The following is a 27,250-nucleotide window of genomic DNA, read 5'->3' as shown; positions in this document are numbered from 1 at the left end:
TCCCCAATGTTGTGTTCCAAAACAAACTCAATCTGGTCAGGAGAATTAAATTCACCTTTAGAAGTTTCATGTTACAATGATGAAATGCTCACAGAAAACATGTGTTCATAATAATGAATGTACAAATGGTGAAAAGGTGAAAAATCTAGATGTGCTTACTCTGCTAATTTCATTCCATTTATTTTAAAAACTGTTTCCCCTTTTTAATTTGTTTTATAATTTAATATCATGACTTTTGTCATGAAAGTACATGATAAAGTTTGGTTTACAGTGAAAAGTGTAGTTGCACTTACATACTTGCTGAGCACCGGGGATTAGTATTAATTTCAATGCTACTTAATCCATTGTCCCAGCATAAAACATTTATTGAATAAACTATGAGCTGAGAATCAATCTTTATAGCAAATTTTCAGTTCCTGTTGTTTGACCCTATTGATCAACAATTGAAAAATAAAACACTAAGATATATTTAAAAATTATTTTTATTTTAATACAAGATCTTTCAAAATGGTGTTTACATATAGCAACCAATACCATATCCATGACAAAATTAAATCATTGAAACCTAGAAAAAAGCCCTGAGTTAGTAATCTTGTAGCCAAGTCGACGAACGAGAGTGCTCTGAGTTTTGTCCTATGCAGCTGTGAAATACTTAAAACCGTTCAGTACTATATACAAACATTGTTCATGCAGCATTGGATGTAAGGAACATCTTTGCTGCTTCGTTGATTTCAGAATGTATTGTTCAATATTCAATTTCATTGAAGTCCTCTGAGTATCCTGATGAAATATATGTCACTGATTCTCTCATTTCTGCAAAAGAAAAATGAAACAATAGAAGACAAATATTTTATTGCAGAAGAAGGAAACGTGTTACAAAGATTCCATTTTGGAAAGCTCATTAAGCAATTCTTATCAATACTGATATAGCTACATATAAGGTAATAGCCCACGCTCCCAAATACATATTATTGCATGTAAACATGCACTTACCTTCACAGGGGCTATTTCGAAACATGACGTCATCTATAGCAATATCACTTCTTATTGACACTCCCCGAATGGCTTCAAAAATAATCTGCATAAAGGAGGTTCACATCCATTAGTACAATTTACAGTGAAATGTGTTAAGGCAAACCTAAAAGCCAATGGTTGAATCATAAAACAAATCATACTGGCAGATGTAGAGATAACTCATTTGTAAAACAATTAATGCATTGTTGGGATGGGAATGTGCTCTATTTGGTGTGAAATTGTGTTTCCCCGCCCTGAGTGCCCAACTGCGAGCGACTGGTATTGTAGTATTTAATTTTTTACATTATCTTCATACTCATTTGGTGAATACATGGAGGCCTAGGCCTATGCTTTGACTTGTGTGAGGTCCTGTGACTGTCCTATAAGACTAGAGGGGTGCCCCAATCATGCTCTCATTACATTGACAGTGGAATACTGTCCCTGTATGGACTTAGCATGTAGAGCGGATTGTGACCAGACCTTTTTATCTGTATCACTGGAGTGCAGGTCTACTGGCCTAATCATGTAAGGTTCAGATTATATGCACTAACCCAGATCCTGGCAGTAACATCGAAAGTGTATATTGTGCGTGTATATGTGGCCTGTATGGTGCATTGTGAGTAAGACAAGATAAATGGACGCCTGTGGGATCTATTATGGATGCACTGGCTTGACATTGTGCTCAAGATGAAGGTGAGGTTGTTTTCCCAGACAGTGGAAGTGTATTTCTGACATTCTTGAAGCTGTGTTGTAATTAAATTAAGCCTTTTGCTGAGAGGAGCTGCTGTTGTTTCCCTGACCACTTTTCAGTATGGTTGATGACAGCCAGGTGAAGAAAGATCACATCTCTTTGTGCTTCTGATGTGGGCACTCGAGGATGGAGAGCATCCTGCTGTAAGGAGCATTGCTCTACACAAAGGCATGGAGTGCAGCCTGAAATGGACACTTAAAACGAAAACCACCACAAACTGGTTCTGAAAATACAGAGAGTAGATCAACATTTCCTGTGCGCTTTGACCATATAAAGTGGGACCTAATAAGCCACTTGTTACTTTTCGAAGTCCTATTGGAAAGGAGTGCTTCACAGAAGATATTTGTGCAATCAGAGACGGTGTCTGCCTGACAGCCAGCTTCCCAGTGGTGAGGGTACATTACCTGAAGTCTTGCCTTGCTGGAAGTAGTTGTCCGTCTAACCTAGAAGCTTACCTGCCTGCTGAGATGGGGAAGGTGCCTGCCAACCCTGCAGGAGGAGGTGACTTTCCAGGAAGAGTCAGAAGCAGACAAGACTGTGGTGGTGGTGGGCTTTGCTACAGGACAGAGAAGATTGATCTGGATACCCCAGATGTCGGTGGACATCAGACTGTACTGAGTGGCTGTGACCAAGAGAAGTGCCCCAATGGCTGTCCAGACTACTGTGCCAAGAGAAGTGCGCCTATGGCCATCCCAGTCACTGTCACCAGAGACGTTTGGCCATGTTATGTTATGTTAAAGGATTTGTACAGTGCGTAGCTGCCCATCCTAGTCTTAAAAGAGCACACGGCAAAGAAGCGACCTATCACTAAGTCCCACAGGAAGCAGCTAAGAAGAGAATAACCAAGTCTTCAGGATTCCCCTGAAAGACCAGTGGCTCTGAACACTCCTAATGGTCAGAGGGAGTGAGTTTCAAAGGGCTGGGGCATTAGCCCAATTGGCCCCCCTCTATGGAATTCGCTTTCACTCTCATTTCGTTTTGAGCATAACTATGTCAAATTTCGAAAAAGCATCAAAACGTGGTTATTCAATCATTGAACTTGACTTGCTGTTCTTTTCTTTCTAGCATGGGTCCGTAGGCACCGGGAAACCTCTGGGTAGCTGTTGCGCCATATAAATTTAAATATAATAATAATAATAATAGCGTGGAAAGAAAGCCACCCGGCCTGACTCTCTTAATATGTGGGAAAGAAGCCAAATTATGGTCGGCTGAACGCAGTGCACAATAGGGCATGCATGGGGACACTAGCATGCTTTTGTTGCCCTAAGTGGGACGGGTATGCCCAGACGTGGGTCCAGTGCTCACTGTGCCACTGGATTCAAGCTAGCCTTGCGGATGAGGAGTGAAACCCCGAAACCGGTCCTAGGATGCTTGTTTTCCAGTCAAGGGAAAACCTCATGTGGCAGTTGGGACTGTACTGTTTCCATGAGGTGCAGGGTCAAGACTAGGTCTGGGTGGTGAACTCCGCTCCGCTTGCAGAGTTTGAGGAGTTTTCCTCACTCCATGTTACGAGGAGCCCGTGGAGTTCCGAAAAACTCTGCTTCGCGTAGCGGAGCAGAGTTTTCCCCTTGCTCGTGTTCGTCAAAGTCAAGTTGGCGAGCAAGGAAAATCTTCCTCCTGGCGAGATTTTTCCTCATTTGCAATCCTCAACATCAAGTTGGCGAGTGCGAGGGTGGAAAATCAACCTCCCTGCGAGATTTCTCAATGCGGGTGGTCAGATTTCTCATTGCGAGTGGTCGCGTATGCTTGCAACCGCTCGCATTGAGAAACTGTCAGTTCGCGTTGAGAACGCTGCCGCTCAAGTAAAAATCAACGTGAGCGGCAGAAAGGAAGCAGCGCCCGCTTGCGCTGTGCATGGTTCTGTTTGCGATGATTGCACAGTGTGGACAAGTACCTGGCACTGAAAATCACCGCCAATGCCATTTATCTAACACTCCGCTGATCGCGGAACTACTCATAGCACAGCTGAGATTTTTTTGTACTTCGTGCAAACTCCACCCAGGCTTAGTCCAGACTGATTTGATTATGGCTGGTTTTAAACTGGAATGGCATGTGGAGCAAAAAAGCAATGGATTTAGGCCCAGATCTCTGTACTGGGGTGAATATTTGACATTGTTGAACATTCTGTCCATCAATTATTCTTTTTGCATTTGTCACCCGAAGTGCACTTTAAAAAAAGATTTTTTTTTGAAGATCAAGTTTATGCGTTTGAGAGTAGGATCTTGACCAGTGGTCAGTTTTTGGCCTTCCAAGCAGATTGAAATAGGGATCAAAAAGTGATCCATCCATGACAAAGGGAAGGGTGTTAATACTTTCATAAGAGTGAAATTTGAAAAAACTGGGTCAAGGAGGAGGCCAGCTGAGTGAGTAGGACCAGCAACTAGTTGTGTCAGCTGACATGCAGATAGGTTGTCTATAAAGTTGGCGATGTCACTATCCTGGTTACTTTCCAGATGAAGGTTAAGATTGCCCAAGATGTGAAAATTAGCTGATTTAATGGTAAGTGAGGCAGATCAGTGCCTCTCTAAAGGCTTTGGAAGGGCTAGGAAGGTGGTAAATTAGGACCACTGATAGCGTAAAATTGTTATTCAAGGCAATTTTGAAAAGGGATCTTTCACGGTCTGGGGTGGTGCCAAGGGTCATGTTACAAATGTAGTTTTCCCTCTAAATCAGCGCAATGCCATCACCTCTACCGCGGGTTCTATTAAAGTTCTTCAGATGGTAGCCAGGTGGAAGTGTGACTGCTGGTTCTGCCACGGAGTCCTGGGTCACCCAGGTCTCTGTCAGGAAAATAATATCTGGAGTGTGGTCTTGAATAAGGTCGAAGATCTCTGTGTGGTGTTTAAACAAATTGTGGCAGTTGAGACAAAGGAACTTATATTCTATCGCTTGTGGGGACAACTTAGTTGAGAACCCACATAGAGAGTCTGGAAATGACGCATCCTACATCGAGAAAATGGCCCATCTGGGATCCAACCATGCTCATTACAAGGAGAGAGTCTAAGTGTATTGAGTGCAATCGAGGAATAAACCAACCTGTGGGAGTCATGAGAGGCAGAGTGCCTGGCTCCTGGTGACGTCCTGGCACGGATGGGTGCAGATGGGCTTGCCTTACGCATGCTTTGGGTGCATCCACTGCACGCGTTCACACTATGAACTGCATGAAATACCAAGGGGGCTCTGACAGGCTCCTCCCAGCTTGCCTCTAAGTGGGCGCCCTAAACCAATTATAGTGCAGCAGGAACAGAAAACAGGTGAGGCAGCATCCGGCAAATTCCAATTAATGTACAGTGAAAGGCCAAAATGCTTTTAAAACACACAAAAAGGTGACAATTAAAAAGCAATAATGAGCAATTAGGAGCTGCAGTCACAAAAAGACAAGCGTATCCACGCTACGGACTGCATGAAATGCTCAAGGGTCTCTGACAGGCTCCTCCCAGGCTTGCCTCTGATTATTTGCCTATGGCTGTTCCCCGTGCCACTATGACCCGAAGGAAGCGTGACCCACCCACATCAACCCACCACTAGCAGCGTCCAGATGCGGCTAAGAAGTCCACCATTACATACCCCATATTATAGGGCCACTGCAATTTCCAGTTACCTGTACGTCTGGCTGGAGGGCTCTGACTGCAGAGTGTGCAGCCATCATATGCCACCACCTCCGCAGGACTGAAAGCGGCTGCACCAAATGGAAGAGTACGCCATCTCCCAGAAGTGAGGGGGACGGAGAGACTACAAGCATTGCTAGTCCACTGCAGCCTTGGCCCGACCTGAAGGAAGATCTGCGTGTGGTGAGACTTTACAAACTAGCAGAGGGAAACTATACTGAACTGAGTGCTTCTAAATATAAAAGGGGTTCTCTGCACCTGAGCCTTGATTCATGCTGTCATAGACACTAACACATATCAGAGTCCTGCCTATTTCTGAGTAGGAGCGATACCCAAGGGGGCAAGGGTGGGTCACATACTGCACCCATTAGATATTGTGTGTGTGCTATCTAGGTTTAAGTCTGTAATAAAGCACTTTTCTTTTTTTCTTTTTATAATGCACTAGGTTGGGCCATCTATTGTTGCACTGTTGAGTTCTGAGCTTGAGCACTCCCACACTATGTCCCTGAGAGGCCTGTAACTGTATGCCATTACTACCACTGAGAGTCATGCACTGAAGGGTTATACTTGGACATTAAAGGTTAATGACCCCAGCCTCACAGCTGAGACCCAGTAGCTCCTGCATGCTCTGTGGCTCACTGAAAAGGGCCTGACATACATTCCCTAAATTTGAGGCTTTTGTGATATTTGTGCTTAGATGCAGTGCTACAAGTAGCAGTGGATACATACTGAGGGGTAGCGTTTTCTCAAGGTTGCTGTCCAGTATTAGCAATGTTGCTCTGTGAACCAGGATGTACCCATAAAGGGCAATTCCTTTCTAATATTTGCTATGATACATAAGAAGATGATTGCCTATTTGTCCTAGTATCTTGATAGGGATGTGAGTTATGATCTGAACTTGTTGGATTTACGAAACCTCAAGACATTCAACCCTAATGTGAACATTCACATCTTGCCAAAAATGATTAACAGCAGCAAGAGGCAACTATTAATACTTCTCATGGTTCTCCACTTCAGGTTTCTGGGGTCAGACAGATTTCATTTTCCAAATGTTACTAATTAAGTGAAGCAGATAAATTAAACATAGAAACCAAAGAAATGTTGGAGTGGTAGATTTTTCCACAAAGAAAATTGTTACAAGAAGTGCCTCCTAAATTCATCCCTGTTGATTCATCTGTGGATCTTTATTGTGTGAGTAGAATGCCGATTTGTTCCCCAGAAGCAGAGTTAAGAGATGAGGCCATATTTTAATTCACAAAGATATGTTGTAACGTGGTCTTTATAAAGTTGATGTCAGCGTGTTTATGCAGAATGTATTAAAAGTGAACCTCTATAGCACTACACATCTCAAAAATTGGCCTATGTCACTACATTTTCATTGCAGTGTGGAACAAATCAACATTCTATTCACACAGTGAAAACTCACAGATTTCACCATTGTTTAGAGTCCCAAAGGCCATCAAGGAAGGAAGCCAACTTATTAGCCAAATCTCGTTAGCAAAATACAGAAATAGAAATGGGTATAGTGCGAGGCAAGAAGTCAAAAAAGGAAAGAGGTTGAGTTAAGCAAATGTTTGTGAGGCTTTTGGATAGTGATCAAAGTCCTGTGTCTTTAAGTACAGGAGTTTCAAAGCCATTCAAAGAGAGGACAGCAATCTAGTTCAGGCATAGCAACAAGCAAACAAAGAAGAGAAGAAGCAGGTAGGGCCACATTTCTTTTTTATAAGCAAAGGTTTATTATACCAAGTAGTGGGCTGAGGAAAGGGTAAAAAAGTTCAGTTGGTGCATCCCACCCCATTGTGCATCCAAGTGTTACATCTGGTCCATTGCCAGTTGGGAGGGGGACACTATGGACGACACTATGGTCATGAGAAGACTGAGGAATACTTAATGGGAAAGTGTTACTGGCCAGGAGAGTATATGGATTTGCATAGATTTTGCCACTCCTGTGAACGCTGCCAATTGATTAATCCATCTGGGATATCAAAAGCTCTACTAAATCCACTTCTCATTATTGATGTTCCATTTAAAAGGGTAGAAATTGATTTTTTAGGTCCACAACTTCCGTCTGCCTGGGGACAGCAATACATCCTGGCATTGTGGTCTACGCTACCAGGTATCCGGAGGCCATTCCCTTGTCAAGTATGACAATGTCAGTGGCAGCCCAAGCCATGATAACATTCTTTTCGAGAGCAGATTTTCCTAAAGATATATTAACGGAACAGGGGACTCCATTTATGAACAGACTGATGCCCCAGATTTGGAAGATATTGAGAGTACAGCAGAGATGAACGGCGGTTTACCATACACAGATGATTGGGTTGGTGGAACGATATAATCAAACTATAAAGATGATGGTGAAGAAAAAAATTGATGAAACTGAAAGTGACTGGGATACGAAAATACCATTAGTCATCTTTGCTACTAGGTGTCATTTGCAGAGCTCCACATGGTTTTCAGCTTTTGAACTGGTGTTTGGGAGGCATTCATGCACATTTTTAGGCATGTCAGCAGGATATTGAGACTAAGAGGTGGATGAGGGATAAGACCTGTTGGAGCATGCAGTCAAATGTAAACAAAATGTAACATCCTTGTGTAAAAATCTTCATGAGAATCTAGACAAAGCTTTAGCAAAGCAAAAACTAGTGCATGACAGACAGGCAAATATCAGAGAATTCAGTCCATGGGATCAGGTTCATAGCCTACTACTTACATCTGATAACAAATTATTGGCCAAATGGCAAGGGACCCTATATAATAATGGAAAACAAATGTTTCAGTGGCTTACCAAATAGCTGTTCCATATTAATCTAGGGAGGTACAGACTTAACATGTTACTCTTCTAAAAAAAATGGGAAGGACTGGAGAGGGTGCAACCAAATCCGGACTTAACAGCTTATGATATAATAAATGCTCAACCCATGGAGACAGTATTTAGTCCTGTAGGAAAGCAGGAGGGGAATTATGCTGTTGGACAGGATCCAAGTTGTAAAAAAATCAGGAAAGACAGTTGGAACAGATATTATGGAAATATTCCGATTTGTTTTAAGGAAAACCAGGGAGAACATATTGTCATTCGATGTGAGATTATTACAGAAGAGAAACAGTTAGTTTAAATACAACCATCAGTATATCTGAGGCAAGGAAGGAGGATAGAAAGAGTGAGGCTGAGGAAATGCTGATGACAGGTATCATTAAGCCCTCTAAGAGTGCCTGGTGTTCACAGTTTGTATTAGTACCTAAGTCTGACAGAGGAATTAGGTTTTGTAAAGAGTTCAGGAAGTTGAGTATTATTTCAAAATGTGATACATATCTAATGCCAAGGGTGGGTGAGTTGCAAGAAGAATTTGGGGAAGGCAGAAATCATGTCCACTCTTGATTTAACAAAAGCATACTGGCAGATCGCTCTGTCAAAGTAATCAAGGGAAAAGTCAAAGTTTGCAACCCCTCTGGGGTTATATCAATTTAAAGCTCTTCCATTTGGGTTGCATGGAGCCCCAGCCACTTTCCAAAGGTTGATGGACAACATTTTTAAGACTGCATCAACAGTACGCAGCTGCTGAATGGATGACATAGTGATATTTAGTCCAAATTGGGAAATGCATGTTCAGCACATAAAAAATATTTTAGCTGCCCTTCAAGGTGCAGGGTTGACAGTTAACCCTATGAAAAGTAAACAAGGCACCAGTAAATGTAAGTATCTAGGGTATGAAATGCAAACAGGAGGGCTTGTAGGATACAATAGGAGATTTCCTCTGAAATTTTCAGAAATAGCCAGTCCCTTAACAGAACTGCTCAGGAGTAAACAGACAGTTAAAATTACGTTTTTAGAATGAGGACCACACCAACAGTTTTGAACAACTAAAGGACGTTTTATGTAGGGATCTGGTTTTCAGGTTTCATGAAAACCTTTGTTCTACAGACTGACTCTTCAGGTTGGTGGTTGTGGTGGTGTTATCACAACCTGATGTGAAAGGGGAACTAAGGTCAGTGGTTTACTTTAGTCGGAACCTTCTTTTAAGAGAAACTCAATACTTCACGATTGACAAGGAGTGCATGACTATTAAACAGGCTATATAAGCTTTGCAGTATGATTTGTTTGGTTGGAATTTTCTACTATTTCCGAATCATGCTCCTTTGGTTTGGTTGGCCCAGAATAAGGAAACAAATTCAAGGATTTTACCATGGTTTTTGGCATTACAACCATTTTTCCTTTCAAACAAAATACAAAGCAGGGAAATTACAGACAAATGTGAATTACTTGTCCCGGCATGCAGTAACTGAATGACCCTATTGGCCATTTCATGAGAGGACATTATAAAACGAGAAGCAGGAAAGAAGCTATGAATGCCCAAAATGGCCATGAAGATGTATCCGGAATGAAGGGAGGTGAGCTCTCTAGTGGCTGGACAACAAGTGAGGAACCATAAGGAGGAGGCAATCGGAGCACAAGAGGAAGGAGATCAGGAGTGACAACGAGGAGAGTTGGAGGAGGGAGATAGGGTGAAGGATTCTGGTGGAAACAGAGGAGGAGCATAGTGTGGAGGGAGGTGGAAACACAGAGCCAGGAGACACAGAGTCAGGAGGCATGGAGTCAAAAGGTGCAGAGCTGGGACACGTAGCGGAGAACCACCTGGATCAAGAAATCATTGTGTTCCAACCCAGTGACCTAAGGGAAGGAGGCACTGTGGTCCCAGATGCCACAACCCTGGAACCAGGTCCTGGCTACATGCAAGTGACATGTTCAGTTTTTGTAGCACTGATGGGGTTGTGGCAGGGGCAACTAGAGTACTAAGAGAAAAGGGCACCTGGTTGTTTCTCTCCTACACTGGCACAGGTGGCAATAGTGTTGGAAGAGTGGGGTCAAGTCAAGGTGAGGGCATTGGCTATAACCGCTTGTAGGAAGGTAGCATCCTTCTAGCATGGTCACCCCCACTTTTCGTCTGGTGTCAGTGTGCTTTTGACTAGTTTGACTGGGGTCCTGCTAATCAGGACCCCAGTCACTGTGCTTTCTCCCTAAATCTGACTATGGTACTGTTGTACCTCCACTGATGGCTACTGGTGTGCCTAGTATATGGTACTAAGGTACGTAGGGCAAAGGTACACCAGTGGTCTCCAATGGCCTGCAGCATGTATTGTGCCACCCATGAGAGACCACTCAAACTGTGACTACAGGCCTGCCATTGCAGTCTGTGTGAGCTGGTGGTAGCACCTCTCATGACAGATATACGTTTCCTTATATCTAATGTCACTACACTTAAAACCTATTAGTCACCCATCTGGCAGGCCTTTCAGTCCTGAAGGCAGGGTGCTTGGTTGTAAGTGTGAAGGTGCCACTGCATGGGCAGGACACCCCTACAATCCCTGGAGCCGATTCTCCAGGCTATGTAAGTGCGGTCAGCCATTTTAATACATATAGTGCACATCAGTCATTACGAGATGTCTAACTATATAGTGGCTGCACTGAACCCGGTCATGTTTGGTATCAAACATGTTGGAATCATACCCCAAATCCCATTCCAATGTTGGGAGTATGATCCCATGTACCGAGGGGCTCCTATAGGGTACCCCCTGTACTCCCAGTAACAGCCTTTCAGGGTCTGACAACAAGATTGTGATGCTGCCGATTACAGACATGAATCTGTCTCTCGGCTGCTGAGCCAAGCGCAAGCAGAAGTGGGGGGAACAATAGATTTCCTGTCAGAGAGAGATGTAACCAACTTCCCAGACAGGACTTAGTGTATTGGGCTGGGGAGGGGGCGCTTGCCAGCTCCACCAGACTGCTTTAAAGGGCACATTTGGTGCTCTCCGTGCATACTCCAGCTTGAACCAGTTCAGGGAGCCCATGGCTCCCGCTCTGCCATGAAACTGGGCAATGGACATGGAGTATCCTCCCCTCTGTCTAGCCCCTTCTCTGGGAGGGACCCCTGAGTTGTCCTAACCCCTTTCCTAGGGTATTTAAGGGTTTACCTGTGGGTGGGTCTACAGATTCATCGTGGGACAAGACTCAAGCCTGAAACCACATTACTCTTCGACCGTCTGAGCACTTGAACTTTGCTGCACTTCACCTGGAACTGAGACTGCATCAACGAAGACTCCGGGTGCTCTTGGTCTTACTCTTCTGCAAGTCATCTTTGCCGTCTGTGTCTGTGCTTCTCCCAGGATCTTCACCAGACCTGTGGGCATTAAGGATACCTGAAGTTATCTCCCTTGGAGTGACGGAGTCACTCCCCTGCAGGCACCTCAACAAAGCTGACCTTCGGAAGGCTCAGCAACACAGGTGGTGGTTCTGCAGCTCCCTGGAGGCCTGACCTGTCCTCTCTGCAATCTTGAAGCCAGTATCCCTTGTCAGAACTGCTGGGACCAGACCCCTGTGCACCACGTTGACTTGCCATTGCTAAGGCTTGTTGGCTCTGCACTCCAGAGATCTCTGGGCTACAAGAAGCTCCAGCCTTCAGCATCTCTGCCCAGTACAGCATCTTCACTGCATCCTCTGCACCGTGGGCCTTCCTTTTGATGAGCTGCTCAAGGTCCTCTTGTAACTCCTGTGCCTCTGGGCTGTGGGTTCTCTCTTAGTGTTTTCCTCTGCTCCAGTGGGCTCTCCTGCCCGCTTGGGGCCTTCTCTGACTATCCTTCTTCTGGTGAGTTCCTTTGACGTTGCTGGTCTCAACATTGTGCTTTCTTTGCTTTTCACGCCTATTGTAGCTGCCTAGGCTTGCTGGTGTTCCCGCCGGACACCGATCCCCAAGTTCTCGACTTCTGACGTGGGACAGCTCATGCATGGCTCCTGGTCTTCCTCAGCCTTGCCTGCTCCTCACAGCTGCAACGACAAGGTCACCGTCAACTCACTTGAACCGTCCGTCATTGGTGGGCATCTTTCTTGAAGTCCTCCATTGTGGTCTACGGTGGTTTCCGATGTCACTTCGCACCTATGCACCCAGCTTCCCTGGTGTAGGTATCCTGGTTCTTGTGGTATCCATGGGTGGGGTGACTCACCAACCTTTCTTTCACGAGGTTACTTTAGGGTCCACTGGGGAGGGTCCTTCTTCAAAACTGCAACTGTGACTTCCCTTGGACATGCGGCTGTGTTTCGATTCTGCACACAGCCTCCGTGGGGTTCCTGGGTACTTACCTTGGGTGGCTCGTTGTGTCCCCAGCTCCGAAGAGTCTCCTGGTCCAAGTCCCGACTCCGGGCGCAGTTCGCATTCCACTTTCTTAATATATGGTTTGGTAGTCCCCTGGAGAGGACTGTATTTTGTGTGTACTTACCTGTTACAATTGAAGTATTCTTGTGTATTTGTGTTGATACCTCTGGGTAAGAGATGCACCAATATGTTAGTGAGTGTTGTGTAATAAATAGAACTATTTTTATATATAGACTGTGTGGATCTTTTTAATTTAACCTACACTACATGATTAGATCTGATAAAAACAAGCTGCTTAACACTCCTCCAAGATATGCGTGAAGGCTTCTCTCCACAGCTACCACTTCGAGAGCTTTCTATGGTTGTATTTGACCACCAAAACCACCATAAGGGCTGTCTGGATTAGCGCAAGGTGCCTCACTTAAATAAGTGTGCATCAGATACTAAGCCACCCTCCTACACAGCTGCACTTGGGAAACATGTCTCAAGGTGTTGAGAGCACTTGGTGAGAAGTGAAGGGTCCTATTTTGTGTCAGAAACTCAGATTCTTGTTCTTTTTTCCCGAGATGTAGCACATTTCCAGGAGTTGGTGGACAAGCATTCTGAAGGAGAAGTGGACTAACCCCATCTGAGGAAGAAAGTGGAACCACAGTTCTAACACCCTGTGGAACAAAGGGGAATTCACATTCAATGAGAGCACTAAATAAACCCCTTGAAACCTATTTCCTGGGGTCATCATGATTGTAGTTCTGTCCCATGGTCCTTCCTTTGACTCATTTAAGTTTCTGCTATCCATGGTGGTCCCTAATTTCATAACATCCTTCATGTGTGCTGTGTCTACTGTTCTTCCAACAAATACCTCACCACCTTTTCCACTAATCTTCTTGCCATTTCCCACCACATACTTTCAATCTCAAAACACGCCTGTTTGGTATGAGATCTTAACCTGCAAAGTGTTGGTCTTCAATAAACCATCTGCTCATCCCTTCATGGACAAAGATCATCAATGCTACGTTGGCACAAGGCGCAATACCGGACTACCTAAAAACAGGGCAAATTACTCCAATTTTAAAAAAAAAACAACAGAGAACCCCTCTGACACTAACAATTTCAGACCAGTAACAAACATTCCCATGCTAGCCAAAGTCCTGGAAAAATGTGTACAACAACAATTGAGCCATCAAATCTCTGAATTCAATCTGTTAAATGACTTCCAATCAGGATTTAGACCAATCCATAGTACGGAAACAGCAATTCTGCACATCGTGCATGACACTCTACTTGCCCTCGACCACAATGAAACATGTCTCCTAATCCTGCTTGACCTATCGTCGGCTTTCGACATGGTAAACCATGCTAAAATGCTAGATCGCATGAAAAATAGAATGGGATTAGAGGGAACAGTCCTAAAAAGGTTTAGCTCTTTCCTAGAGAACAGATCGCAAAAATTCATAGTCAACCAAACATTATCAGCTTCATCCAGAAATACAATCGGAGTTCCTCAGGGCTCAACACTATCCCCGGCGTTATTCAATCTGTACGTAGAGCCACTCATGGAAACATTACAACGAGCAAACATTTCTGTCCACATGTACGCAGATGACACACAGCTGTAAATCAAGGTCACATCGACAGAAGAGATAAGTATCATGAACCAGGCACTAAAGAAAACCATTCATTGGCTAACCAGCAACCACCTGAAGCTTAACCCACATAAAATCGAATTCCTGCTGATCTCCCCCCAAAAAAGCGCTGCAAACATCCTAGAGTGGACCAATCTGATCATGACATTAAACTGTACTCCGAAGATTGTTGATTCCACCAAATCCTTGGGAATTATTCTTGACAAAAACATGGAACATGCTATCACATATTAACAGGATGGCAAAAAACGCCCGGTTCCATTTAAGCTACCTCAGAAATCTGAAACCATTCTTAAATAAGTCAGACCTCAAAACAGCAGTCCAGGCATTTGTCATATCAAGGATCGAGTACGGTTGCCCAACTCTGGCCGGGCTTCCCAAGATCTCCACTGCCCCACTGAAAGCTTGTCTTAATGCGGCCACAAGACATATAATTGGATCCCAAAAATTCGACCACATCACCCCTCATTTGAAAGCACTCAACTGGTTGGTTGCCTTACTAAGCAAGAGTACAATTTAAGTTGGCATGTATCACTCACAAAGCGATACATTACAAAACACCAGTGTACCTAGCCCAGAAAATCACACTATCAGGAGGATGCCGTGTCTCCAGGAGCCATGGAGATCTATTACTCTGCAACTCCCTCGCCTCCTACTTCCACAACAAGATCGCTGACATACACAACAGCTTCAGAACACAACCAACGCTCCCCACGACCAAACCAACGCCCCCCACCACCACCCTCAACGCCTGGACACCGATCAACCTCGAAGACACCATCAGCACGATGAACTCCATCCACTCCGGTTCCCCAACCGACCCCTGCCCTCACCACATCTTCAACAAGGCCGACGCTGTCATCGCACCCCACCTGCGGGACATCATCAACACCTCCCTCAACACCGCCACCTTCCCTGAGAGCTGGAAGCACGCCGAACTCAGCGCTCTACTAAAGAAACCAACGGCGGACCCCACCGAACTCAAGAACTACCGCCCCATCTCGCTCCTCCCGTTTCCAGCCAAAGTCATCGAGAAGACCATCAACAAGCAACTGGCAGCCTTCCTCGAGACGACTGGTTCCCTCGACCCTTCCCAGTCAGGCTTCCGGGCCAACCACAGCACCGAGACCGCCCTCATCGCTGCCACAGACGACATCCGAACCCTGTTGGACAACGGAGAAACAGCGGCCCTCATCCTCCTGGACCTCTCCGCGGCATTCGACACTGTCTGCCACCGCACCCTAGTGCAGCGCCTCAGCAACGTCGGGATCAAGGAGAAGGCACTGGAATGGATCATCTCCTTCCTCACCGGAAGGACACAGAGAGTCCGCCTGCCCCCATTCAGATCAGAAGCCACGGAAGTCACCTGCAGCGTCCCCCAGGGCTCCTCGCTCAGCCCCACCCTCTTCAATGTCTACATGAGCCCCCTTGCGGCCATCGCACGCCAACACAACCTGAACATCATCTCCTACGCCGATGACACCCAGCTGATCCTCTCCCTGACCAACGACCCCGCCACCGCCAGAGCCAACCTACACGAAGGGATGAAAAACGTGGCCGAGTGGATGACGACCAGCCGCCTGAAACTGAACACAGACAAGACGGAAGTCCTCATCCTGGGCTCCTCACCCTCCGCCTGGGACGACTCCTGGTGGCCCCCTGCCCTGGGCAACGCACCCAAACCGACAGACCACGCACGCAACCTGGGCTTCATCCTGGACTCCTCCCTCTCCATGACCAGACAAGTCAACGCCGTCTCCTCGTCCTGTTTCAACATCCTGCGCATGCTACGTAAGATCTTCCGGTGGATCCCCACCGAGACCAGGAAAACAGTCACCCAGGCCCTCGTCACCAGTCGACTGGACTACGGCAACGCCCTCTACGCCGGTACCACCGCCAAGCTCCAGAAGAGACTCCAGCGGATCCAGAACGCCTCGGCGAGACTCATCCTCGACGTCCCCAGACGAACTCACATCTCCAGACACCTGAGAGACCTGCACTGGCTCCCGATCAACAAAAGAATCACCTTCCGGCTCCTCACCCACGCACACAAAGCCCTACACAACCAAGGCCCGACCTACCTCAACAGCCGCCTCAACTTCTACGCTCCCAAACGCCACCTCCGCTCGACCAGTCTCGCCCTCGCAGCCGTCCCCCGCATCCACAGAGCGACTACAGGAGGTAGATCCTTCTCCCACCTGGCCGCCAAGACTTGGAACGCCCTCCCCACCGAACTACGCCTGACCCAAGACCACCTCTCCTTCAGGAAGAAGCTCAAGACCTGGCTGTTCGAGCAGTAGCGGACCCCCCCCCCCCCCCCAGCGCCTTGAGACCCTCCGGGTGAGTAGTGCGCTTTATAAATGCCTTTGATTGATTGATTGATTGATTACTGAAACCGGCCCGTTTTTGTAAGAAAAGAACTTATGACCGAGCGTTCTCTGGTGCAGCGCCTAGAATTTGGAACGCTCTCCCTCCTAACATTAGAAGAATCCCGTCCATCTCTGCATTAAAAAATGAAGCAAAATCTTATTATATGAGTAAATACCTACCATAATCTCAACAGACTCGCCATCATCACGGATCCTTCATGATCATATACATGCTACCTCTCTTCGAAAATTAACCTTTTTGTGGTCTTGTATATATGTATATTAAGCTTAATGTTTTGCTCTAAATCATTGTACAACAACTGATGACTTGGTAACATAACTGTTTTTGGAAATGCAAATGTAAAGCACTCTGATACCCTACTGAGGGTCATGTTCGCGCTATACAAAACACCAAATAAATAAATATTTTTTTTTTCCAATGGCTGGCCTGACATTTACAGCCAAAACATAAATGAAAAAATGGATAACCTTGACTTCTCCCAATTGGTTAATGACCACACATATGCTGGAGGAAATTGTCTTGAGCTGCTCATCTCTACTTTCCCCAAACTGCTCATATGAGGTGGGGCCCCCCAGATCTCTTGGTCTGACCATAGTAGAGTAATTAACATTATTATAGAAAACAAGTTCTGAAATCAACTAAATTGAACTATTGCCCCCAAATCCAGGCGTTTCTGGATGATCCTGAAGAATCTGTGATTGAAGGAGTGTTATCAATAGCTGCTGAATATCCCATAACTCCACTCAGATTCAAGCAATGCATCCTTGTCCACCTACAGAAGAAGGACACTCTTGCTCCCATTTCCAAATGAAAGCCAAACCCATGGAAGAGCAACAAATGGTTCACTGAAAACCTGAGCCTTCTGAAATGCTGATGCAGAGAGCAAGAGAGATGCTGGAACAAAACAAAACTGACATCTGGGTGTGTTGGCGCAGTTGACTTTTCTTTCTATCTCAAGTAAATGTTGCTTCCAAATCTGCTTTCCACCATCCACTCCTACACATCACTTAGAAAATCTCAATCATACTTGCAGTGGAGATATCCTGTATCGACTGTGAACATACGCTACACTGGACACCCAAAAAATCTGTTTCTAAGCTGCAATGGGCCCTGAGCCTTACTAGTCTTGTTTTGGTTGGACTGAATAGCTACAATCCCATCTCATCTGAGAAAGATCCTCCACGGGCTCCCAATGAAGGAAATAACTCATTTCAAACCCCTGTGGTTCATCCACAAAGCACTGCATGGCTAGTATAAGTTGTACTTCCTTTTGTTTCCTTTCAAAAGTCTAAGATCTGCCTACAATACATTTCTGACTGTTTGATTGTACTGATACAAGACGTTTGGAGGTAGGCACCTTCCTGTGCAAGGATCATCCCCACGTATTTTCCCTCCCACTGCATTTAAGACTCGAACCTGACTTCATCAGATTGAGATGACTGTTAGAAACTCACACATTTAGTCAATCATATGATTAGCCTCCTGTGTTGCCTCTTTCTGTGCCTGACCTATACTAGTTAGATGTCTAAAACCAGGCCTCACCATCTTCTGTAGTCACCTTTCTGTCTATACTCACTTTTTTAGCCACTGTATCTATATACCAACGTGATTTGGGGCTAACTTCTGTGTGTAGCAGCACTTAAGAAAAACCTGAAATAAATAAATAAATAAACAAATACATAAGATCTGCTTAAAGAAGATTCAGACTCTGTTTTAGGTGCAAAGTGAAGATTAAGGGCCTCATTATGAGTCTGTTAGTCTACGGACTGCCAGACTTGCAAGGGAGCGGTGGTGGCGATCTTCACACCGCCATATTACGACTAGGGCAGTCAGGCCGCCCTGGGACCACCACAACTGCGTCGGTCTTGAGACCGCAATATGCATGGCCACTATGAGTTTTCTCACCACCACACTTTTCATGGAGGTGCGACCGCCATTAAAAGAGTAGCTTGAAGAAATAAAGGGGGCCTTACATGCCTCAGTGCCATGGGGTGAATGCAAGGGGGCACATATTGTTCCCCTTTGTGTGCATGAACCCCAAGTACCTGCCCGGCATAGACTGCAGCAGACCATGCTGTGCAGGTACTGATTATGAGCTTCCCATTGTGGTGCTTGTTTCATTGGCACCGCCATGGGAACGCCAAAGAAACGCCCGCCTGCCAGGAGAAAACTCCTGATCTGGTGGGCGATTCAACCACGGGTTTGGGGGTGCGAGAGCGGGATGGTCCCACTCCCGCACCGCCAAACTCGTAATAAGGCCCTAATTCTGAGGGCCACTTAGGTCTTCAGGAAACTCTGCCCATACTCTTCTATCAGGAGCAACGATAGGAAGTAGTGGGGCTGTTTTACATCACAGTGACACACCTTTGTCAAAAAGCATGGGGCAGTTTTTGTCTGCTCTTTTTCATTTCAGATTCTGCCTCTCCGTCACCTTTCTTTGCCAAGGACCTTGCGCCTTCTGTACTATCCTTACAGCATCTCTCGCTCTAAGAGTTACTGTGTCCTATTAGAGCATGCAAAAGGGACTACAGAGAACTGAAAGCATTATCACGTTCCTCACCCCTCAGCAGCCTTCATCATGCACTTGTGTATCCTCACTTCAAGTACACGTTTATGCCTCTGTGCCCTATGTCCAAATCGGTCAGAATCTGTAATATTAATCACCTCATGTGGCTTGGCACTACCGTAATCCAGCCCTCAGTTATTTTTCTTTTTTTTCTGCCACTTATACAGAGAGGTAATAGTGGAGTTTGTCTCTAATAACTTGTATTTCTGAGTTTGCACGTTAAGGATGTGTGCTCACTGTGGCTTGCTTGTGTTGTTTTTGGAAAATTGCATAATCCGATAGACAAGAAAATGTTTCGGAAGTGTGATTGTCTACATCAGAGACCCAATCAAGTCCCTAGTCATAGGTCGAGATAAGCTCAATTTACCCTATGACCCTTGACCTTTCAAGGCGTACTTTTCGACAAGGGCTGGATCAAGGTCCACGGATGGCCACAGATAGCGCTCACAAACCACAAAGTAACCCAAGGCACACACCAGAAGGATGGTGTCAGGTGTTAGTTCTCTACTTTGCCTACAAAGAGTGGTTGCCTTTACCTGGTGATGCTTATCACACTCGTACTCAACAAGTCCTCGCAGCCATGTGATGCTCTGTTCTCCTCTCCGCCGCCACAGCAGGGTCTCCTTATGATCTCCACCTATCTTTCTCAAGTACACGTTCAGCAATCCAGTTCCAGTTCCATACATGTGGTAGAAAAATGACAAGCACTGCTTGCCAGAGATGGCGCGGAGGGTTTTTGAAACGAGGCGTGACTTGTGTCCATACACCATGTTCGAGGCCTCTATGTACATGTAGTACCCTAAGGGAAACAGGTGGAATGAAAAATAAGTATTTAGAATAAATATATCTTAGTTCTCAAAGTTTAAGATCCAAAATGGCTGAACTGTCCAAAATGGCTGAAAATACTGCTCGCTCCACACATATGATCATATTTGATTGATTGGAGCATGAATAGGACAGTTTACCCTCAAAAAGCACTTATAGGGTGGTCAACAACAACAAATACCAGAAGTGCGCTTCAAAAATAAAAACAATTTGTGTAAAAAGAAATTCCAGATATGCACTTCGAATTTGCGTTTGCACGATTCCTTTTATATTTTTGTAAAATGGCTTAGGTTTTGCTTTTAAAAATGAATGGTTGTCAGCGGTGCGTGTGTTGAAATGATATGATACAGTTGCCACAAATGTGTCAATTTTGATTTTGATAAATTGCTACATGTAACAGAAGTCTTTGCTCACTGAAAAACATTAGACATGATACTCAAAAAAGTTGTACATTTAGTCCCGTGTGTTTATTCTTTTATTTGGAGCAAACATCTCACTTTTTTTTTAAACATACTACTTATAGGAGGCAACGAAATAAGCAATTTCCCAGCAGTAGGTCTGGAATTGTTAGGTGAATTGTAAGCCCTTGAACATACGAATGGGTCAAGCAAAGAAACTTTGCACTCATGCAGTTGCACTTTAAAACATGTTTTCTTCATGTTGAAAATGTATTTCATTGTGAAAGAACCTTTTCTCCCAGACTCCCACCAATTTGGGTGGGGGTTTCCGTGCCTGTTCCCACCTTGGATACGAATTTACTCCACTCCTTGACAGGAGTAAATCTATAACCACAGCCAAGTAGAGAATGTGCTTTACAAAAGTTTGGATTTACCTACAAAACCGTAAGTTTTTGAATGTTCACCTACTTTGCAATGCATCCCTGCCCAGAACGCCCAATCCTCATCCTGTGAACATATTTGCTCATGTGTGATATTAAACAGCCGTGGTCGGTAGTAGGAGTAACTGCAGGGCGGTGACGTGGGGAGGGGGAGGGGCAGGGTGGGGGGTTGTAAACTATGGATTACGGAGGTTTACAGGTAAGTTAACATATAAATTAATAAAACGAATTTCGTTGCGTGCACTGCATCGCATTTGGGGATCAAATTAACTCAAGTTAATGAAAATTTATAAAATGACTATTGGATCACAAAATCTTAATATGTCTGGCAAACATACATCCCCCGCCGAATTTCAAGTGGCTGACATTGACATTATGTATGATCTTTATGATTTGGCGATGGAAAATAGTCAACAACAAGAAAGAAATATGACACAGATGCTAGAATATTTTGACGTGGAATCAAATCAAACCTTTCGCAGCGGACTGAAGTCAAAATCAAAATATAATCCCAATGTCCCTTATGACAACATCGAGGCCTACAACTCGGCTGTTATACAGGGTCTCAAGCGACTACGTTCTAAAAAAGCAAAAAGTCAGTATGAAAATCTGTCAAAAGATCAACGGGAAGCCTGACAAGCATTAGAAAATGACCCTACCATCATTATCAAGCCCTCTGATAAGGGGGCAACATTGTAATTATGGATCAAAAACAGTATCGAGATGAGGCAATACGCCAACTTTCTGATCATACTTGTTATGAAGAGATTAACTGGGACAGATACAAAACATCTATCAAACAATATCATGATTTATTGATTAACTGGCATCTATGTGGTCTTTTAGACGAAGAAGAGTACAAATTCCTTAAAACTGACAATCCACGTATTCCCTGCTTGTACCTCCTCCCAAAAATACACAAGGACGCCACTAATCCACCGGGGCGTCCTATAGTTTCCTCCAATGGGGGATTATTGGAAAACACTTCAATATTTCTGGATTCTTATCTTTCTAAATATGTTGTTAATTTGAGGTCTTATTGCAAGGACAGCACAGATTTTTTTTAAAGAATTTACGATGTGCAATGGGAGGACAATTTCACAATGATCGCACTTGATGTATGCTCCCTATATACATGTATTGAGCAAAAAAACAGGCGTAGAAGCATGCATGCACTTTCTCAAAAGCAGACACATCACAATGTGGGAACATAATGCAATGCTAGAGGTCATGATGTTATATTGCTTAGAAGAAAATATCTTTCTATTTGAGGAAAGTGTTTATCGTCAATGCTCAGGGACGGCGATGGGCACTTGCTTTGCCCCCAGCCTAGCGAACTTGTTCCTAGGCTGGTGGGAGGAGCAAATTGTCTGGACTGAAGATAATGAACAATATACTGATCACATACCCATTTGGATAAGATACATTGACAATTTATTTCTAATTTGGGATGGTCCTGTTGAACAGGCCATGCAATTTATACGCAAATTGGAAACAAATGATCTTAATCTTAAATTTACATACAAACTTAGCAAAAATTACTGTGAATTTTTGGACATTTGCATACAGATAGTGGATAGTAAAATAACAACACGTCTCCACAGAAAGGAAACAGCAGGAAACACCATCCTACATGGGTCAAGCAATCATCCCGTTCCACTCATTGAAAGCATCCCCTATGGGGAGATGCTACGGGCCCGTCGTAATTGTAACACAACAGAAAACTACATTGCAGAGCAAACCAATATGGTAAATATATTTAAAATCAGAGGTTATGGCACCAAAACCTTGCAAAAGGCCAAAAATAAACTCAAAGGCATTACACAGAGGGAACTCCTTTTCAAAGATCTATCCAAACAAGAATCAGACCCCATCAAAAAGAATGACAAAATACCTAGAATGATAACTACATTCAGTAAAGGGGCATCAGATTTGAGAAAGCTTATGAAGGTACATTGGGGCTTACTTACAGCAGACCCCATAATTGGCAAGCATGTTGGCCAAAGTCCCAAAATAACATATAGGAGAGCTAAATCCCTTAGAGATTCTCTGGTTCATAGCTATCCTCAAGAAGCAGTGGGCCTTAACTGGTTAAATCCCCCTAATGGATTCACCACATGTGGATCATGTAAGGCATGCAAAAATGGCGTGAATCGTACTAAGTACCAAACTAAAACTGGGATAACCAAGAAGATCACGAAAATTATCAGTTGCAACAGTGACTATACCATCTAAGTCTTGGAATGCCCATGCGGGTATTACTATATTGGTAGCACCAAATTACCATTGAAAACACGTATTTTTCAGCATTTACGGGCAATAACTAATCGAGATGGTAATTACCCAGTAGCCCGCCATTTTGCACACAAACACAACAGCAATAACAAACTCCTGCGTTTTTTCGGTATTGACCGGATCTTGCCACATGTCCGGGGAGGAGATCGGGAGCGTAATTTGAGAGTAAAAGAATCCAGATATATAATTGACTTAAACACAAAAACCCCAAATGGTCTCAATAGTGGTGAAGAATTGGCCACTCACATAGGCTGAATCGGACATAGCAGTAGTATCTTGTTCTCCTTTTCATTATTATTATTTGCACTGTATCACTGATTTTAATTGAAATTAGTACAGTAGTTATCCCTTAGCTTTCCCTGTAGAATAGGGCTAAGAAACATCTAGGAGTACATATCCTTTAATAAGAAAATATACAATTTTCTCTGCAAAATTGCGCTTTTATTGGGATGTTTCAACTAACACAAATATACTGTCCATTTCACTTTTTGAGCACTATTAGCACTTAAACAGTTCAGATATCACTGATCACACCTCAGGCACTTCACTTTGTAGTGGCTTTCCCCTGGGATATCTAAGAGAATTAGTAGGCAGACAGACAACACATAGGTGACAACATGGCCAAGATGGTGGGTACATTACCCATTATTGTCACTATGATCATTAGTCCATCGGTACATTACCTATAATTTATTTCTTTGACATGGATAATTATTATATATCGCGCTGTAAAATTTGAAAATTAAAATTTGATTTTCAAATAGTATTATTATCATGGTACATTACCTATAATTTCCTTTTTTGACATGTATAATTGTCATATGTCGCGCTGCAAATCTCAAAGAATGTATAACCATTGATGGCATAATTACAGATTGTACTCATGTTGATAGGACAAGAACTCGCATATATGGTATTTTATCATTAGTATGGCAGAGTACGGTCCCTAATTCAAAATCTGTTATGTATATTACACATGGTCATCCAAGATTGTCAATGCTGCTTATTCATGGCATCTACACTTGTATAAATGAAATATGGTTAAACTTAGAAATACTAACGGAGCGGTCTCATATTTGTAGATTGTATTTTTGTTGAGAGGGCAAGAACTCGCATATACGGTATTTTATCATTAGTATGGCAGAGGAGTGTCCGAAATTCAATCCGTTATGTATATTGCACATGGTCATTTAGGATTGTCAATAGTGCTTAATCATGGCATTTACGCTCGCACAAATGAAAAATGACCAATTTCAGACATAGTAACGGAGCGGTTGCACATCTAACCAAAAAACTTTATTGTACATGACGAAATGCACATTTGTTTAAAAGTACAACTTTGCACGATCTAATCGCATTAACAATTAATTTTGGCTAATGTTTATAATCATGACTAGTACTAAAGATCATGGCAAAGAATTGAATCTATTGTTGAAATTTATTGTTGATTGAAAGATCAAAGCTCCGTACACGATCATAGTATGTCTTCTATGTTTTTCGTCACTTTGAAAACAATGGTGCCTATTTCTAGAGGAATTTGCCTATTTTATTTCACTCGAAAAAGGCTTAACGCCGAAACGCGTCGTCTTGTTGTTTGTGTACAATAAAAACTTGTACATTCTCCTGGTGTGCTGTTCCTTTGCTTTATCACCTTCGGTGGAAGGACGTTTGAAGCTATTTTTGGGAAATAATTTCGGTTGCTGTAACCGTTGAACCGGCACCAACATCGTGGGATTGGCGAGCCGCTAAGCACAGCAGTTTTTTTTGGATATATATATATATATATAAATATATATATATATTTCGTTTTTTGTATTTTTTTTAATATATATATGTATATAAATATATATAATATATATATATATATATATATATATATATATATATATATATATATATATATATATATATATATATATATATATATATACATATATATATACATACTACTCTTTCAGGCTTAGAGTGCCCCTGTAATGAGCACGCTACAACACCAGCGGCACACTCTTCTTTTACAGCTTGGCGTGGATGGCATTGTGATAGTCCTATGCTTAAAACCTTTGCATGACACAAACCTCTGAGTCATATTTTTGAAGCCGTGCAAAGCTACTTTGCATGCCTTTGAATGGCTTCAAAAATATGGAGTAATGCAAAACAGCGCTAATCGATGTGTTTTACTATTCAGCACAAGGGAGGCATTCCATGGGTATTGCTGTGGGTGTTCCCATGCAACTCTCATGGTTTTTGACGCATTCCCGAAATTCCTGCAGCACACATAGAAAAATGAAGGATTGTTTTTGTGCAGGAAGGTGTCCCATCCTGCACAAAAACAATCCTGCCTACAACACAGACACCCTTGCACCAGGAAGCAAGGGTGCCTGCATTGGTGCTAGCCCGTCAAAACAGCATCAGTGCATGGGGGAAAGACAGGAATGCACCGTATTGGATGAATATGGCCCTTTACCAGTGACGCAGCGCAGCAAGGTGACTTGCTGCACTGCCCTCCACCACTAATGTCATAAATATGCCCCGTTGTATCTTTTTTTTTAAAGTACAATAAACAGTTTAAAAACAGTTGCATTACAGACCACCTAGAGGCTAATCTGGAGAAGATAGCACTCTCTGCACATACACTGTGGATGCAGGAAAAGCAAAAATAAAAAGATGTGAGTTCAGATTATAGCGCAGACTTTAGTCCTTTTATAAAGATATGTTCCCAAAGTGTCAACATGCCGCCTATGATTCGTATAGGGGCACCAGGACGGCAAGAAATACAGTCTTCTAGCATTCTGCCAAAGCACATCATGGCCACATAAAAAGGGGGAAATGTTGGGAGCAACAGACAAAGGTGGACCAAGGCACCCTATTCCTAGCACTAGCATCCTCTTCTAGTAGCTCGTGTATTTGAAAGAGGATAGGTTCAAGTCGTCTCTCTCTTGCAATGGAAAACAACGTTTCTACATTATTCATTTTATGCTTTGCTGAGCCCCGATTACACAAGAAAGCATGTTTGGCTAAAACCTGATATCAGTGTGTTAAAATATCAGAGTTTATTCCATCTCATGCTTTGGTTTCCTTAAAGCATATTATAAAAAGTCTGCAGACAGCTGATGTGGCTAAAAAGATTAATTTACACCAGGGTTGAAAAATCCCTTCGGATTAGGCTGCTTAATCCTTGTCAGTTCTTCCTTGTGTATTGATTTTGCAGATGTTAATTTATACAATGGACAGCTAGGGCCAAATACTACAGATGACACACGTTTTTTGAACTTTGAAAAAGTAAAATTCGCTTTTAGTTATGGGGCGAAAATAAAGTCCTGGTGTAAAAATGTCTGCATTGTATTTAACTGTAATATAGGCTCGCCCAGCCATTTGTGCTAGACAGTCCCGTGCATGAAGTGGAGGCAGTTAAAAAGTTGAAATTGTTTTTCCGAAAATTCTGCAGGAAAATATCATTACGACATTTAGTAAACACATAAATTCAAAAATTAAATCTAGTGCAGTAACTGCCGTGCTGGCGTTTATAACACATCATATTTTGCAGCCATAGTTCGAACCCTTGCAGTGCAGCACCCAGTATGGCCAATGTTAAATAATGTTGCAGTTTTTCTGTTTTGAATCATCATTACCTCTCAGCCTACCAGTGCAAAGAGGAGGCGCCTTGGAGTGATAGGTGGTGCATGCACATGCTGTTCTGCGGGAATTAGCTTAGTCAATGAGATTCGGAAGATGGGAAGGGGCAGACATCTTAAATGTACTAACTATGGGAGGGTGTGATGACCAGGTTCAGTATAGACTGTTTCTATGAGGGACAGGGTCAATACTGGTTTGCATTAGGTGGGCCTCTGTCTAGAGTGGCACAGTGGTAGAAAAATGATGGGTTGTAATGCTACGCCGAGGGGTTACCCAGAGCTGTAGTTAGACTATTTGCAAACATTCATCTCATCACCTTTTAGGTGTTTAATTGTCAGCAGTATTCCTGGAAATATGAGACTGGCGCAGCTTTTCAAGCCTACTACTACCAATGTTTGTGAATTTCAAAAAGTAGTACATTTACATCAATTCAAGGAGTACTTCTGTGGATGCAGATGCACTACATTTTTGGTGCACTGTTCAGTATACATATTTATGTTACCGGTCTCTAAAATGAACAAGTTAAAATTTCTTAGTGAAA

At 43.5% G+C, this 27,250-nt stretch overlaps 1 protein-coding gene across 1 annotated transcript in view; it reads right to left on the bottom strand.

Annotated features, from left to right (window-relative positions):
* Positions 1–464: 464 nt before the first annotated feature.
* MAMDC2 (MAM domain containing 2) overlaps positions 465–27,250 on the bottom strand; it is a 474,787-nt gene continuing 448,001 nt past the window's right edge. The window contains exons 12-14 of the mRNA XM_085633013.1: positions 19,655–19,917; positions 994–1,078; positions 465–813 (exon numbers count right to left, since the gene is read on the bottom strand). Of these exons, the coding sequence (XP_085489139.1) occupies positions 746–813; positions 994–1,078; positions 19,655–19,917 (416 nt within the window). The 3' untranslated portion in view covers positions 465–745. The remainder of the gene's footprint in view (positions 814–993; positions 1,079–19,654; positions 19,918–27,250) is intronic.

This window comes from Triturus cristatus, chromosome 2_1 (genome assembly GCF_964204655.1).
Source record: "Triturus cristatus chromosome 2_1, aTriCri1.1, whole genome shotgun sequence".
Lineage (NCBI taxonomy): Eukaryota > Metazoa > Chordata > Amphibia > Caudata > Salamandridae > Triturus > Triturus cristatus.
Note: the sequence above shows the minus strand (reverse complement) of the source record. Positions and strands in the feature narration are given on the sequence as shown.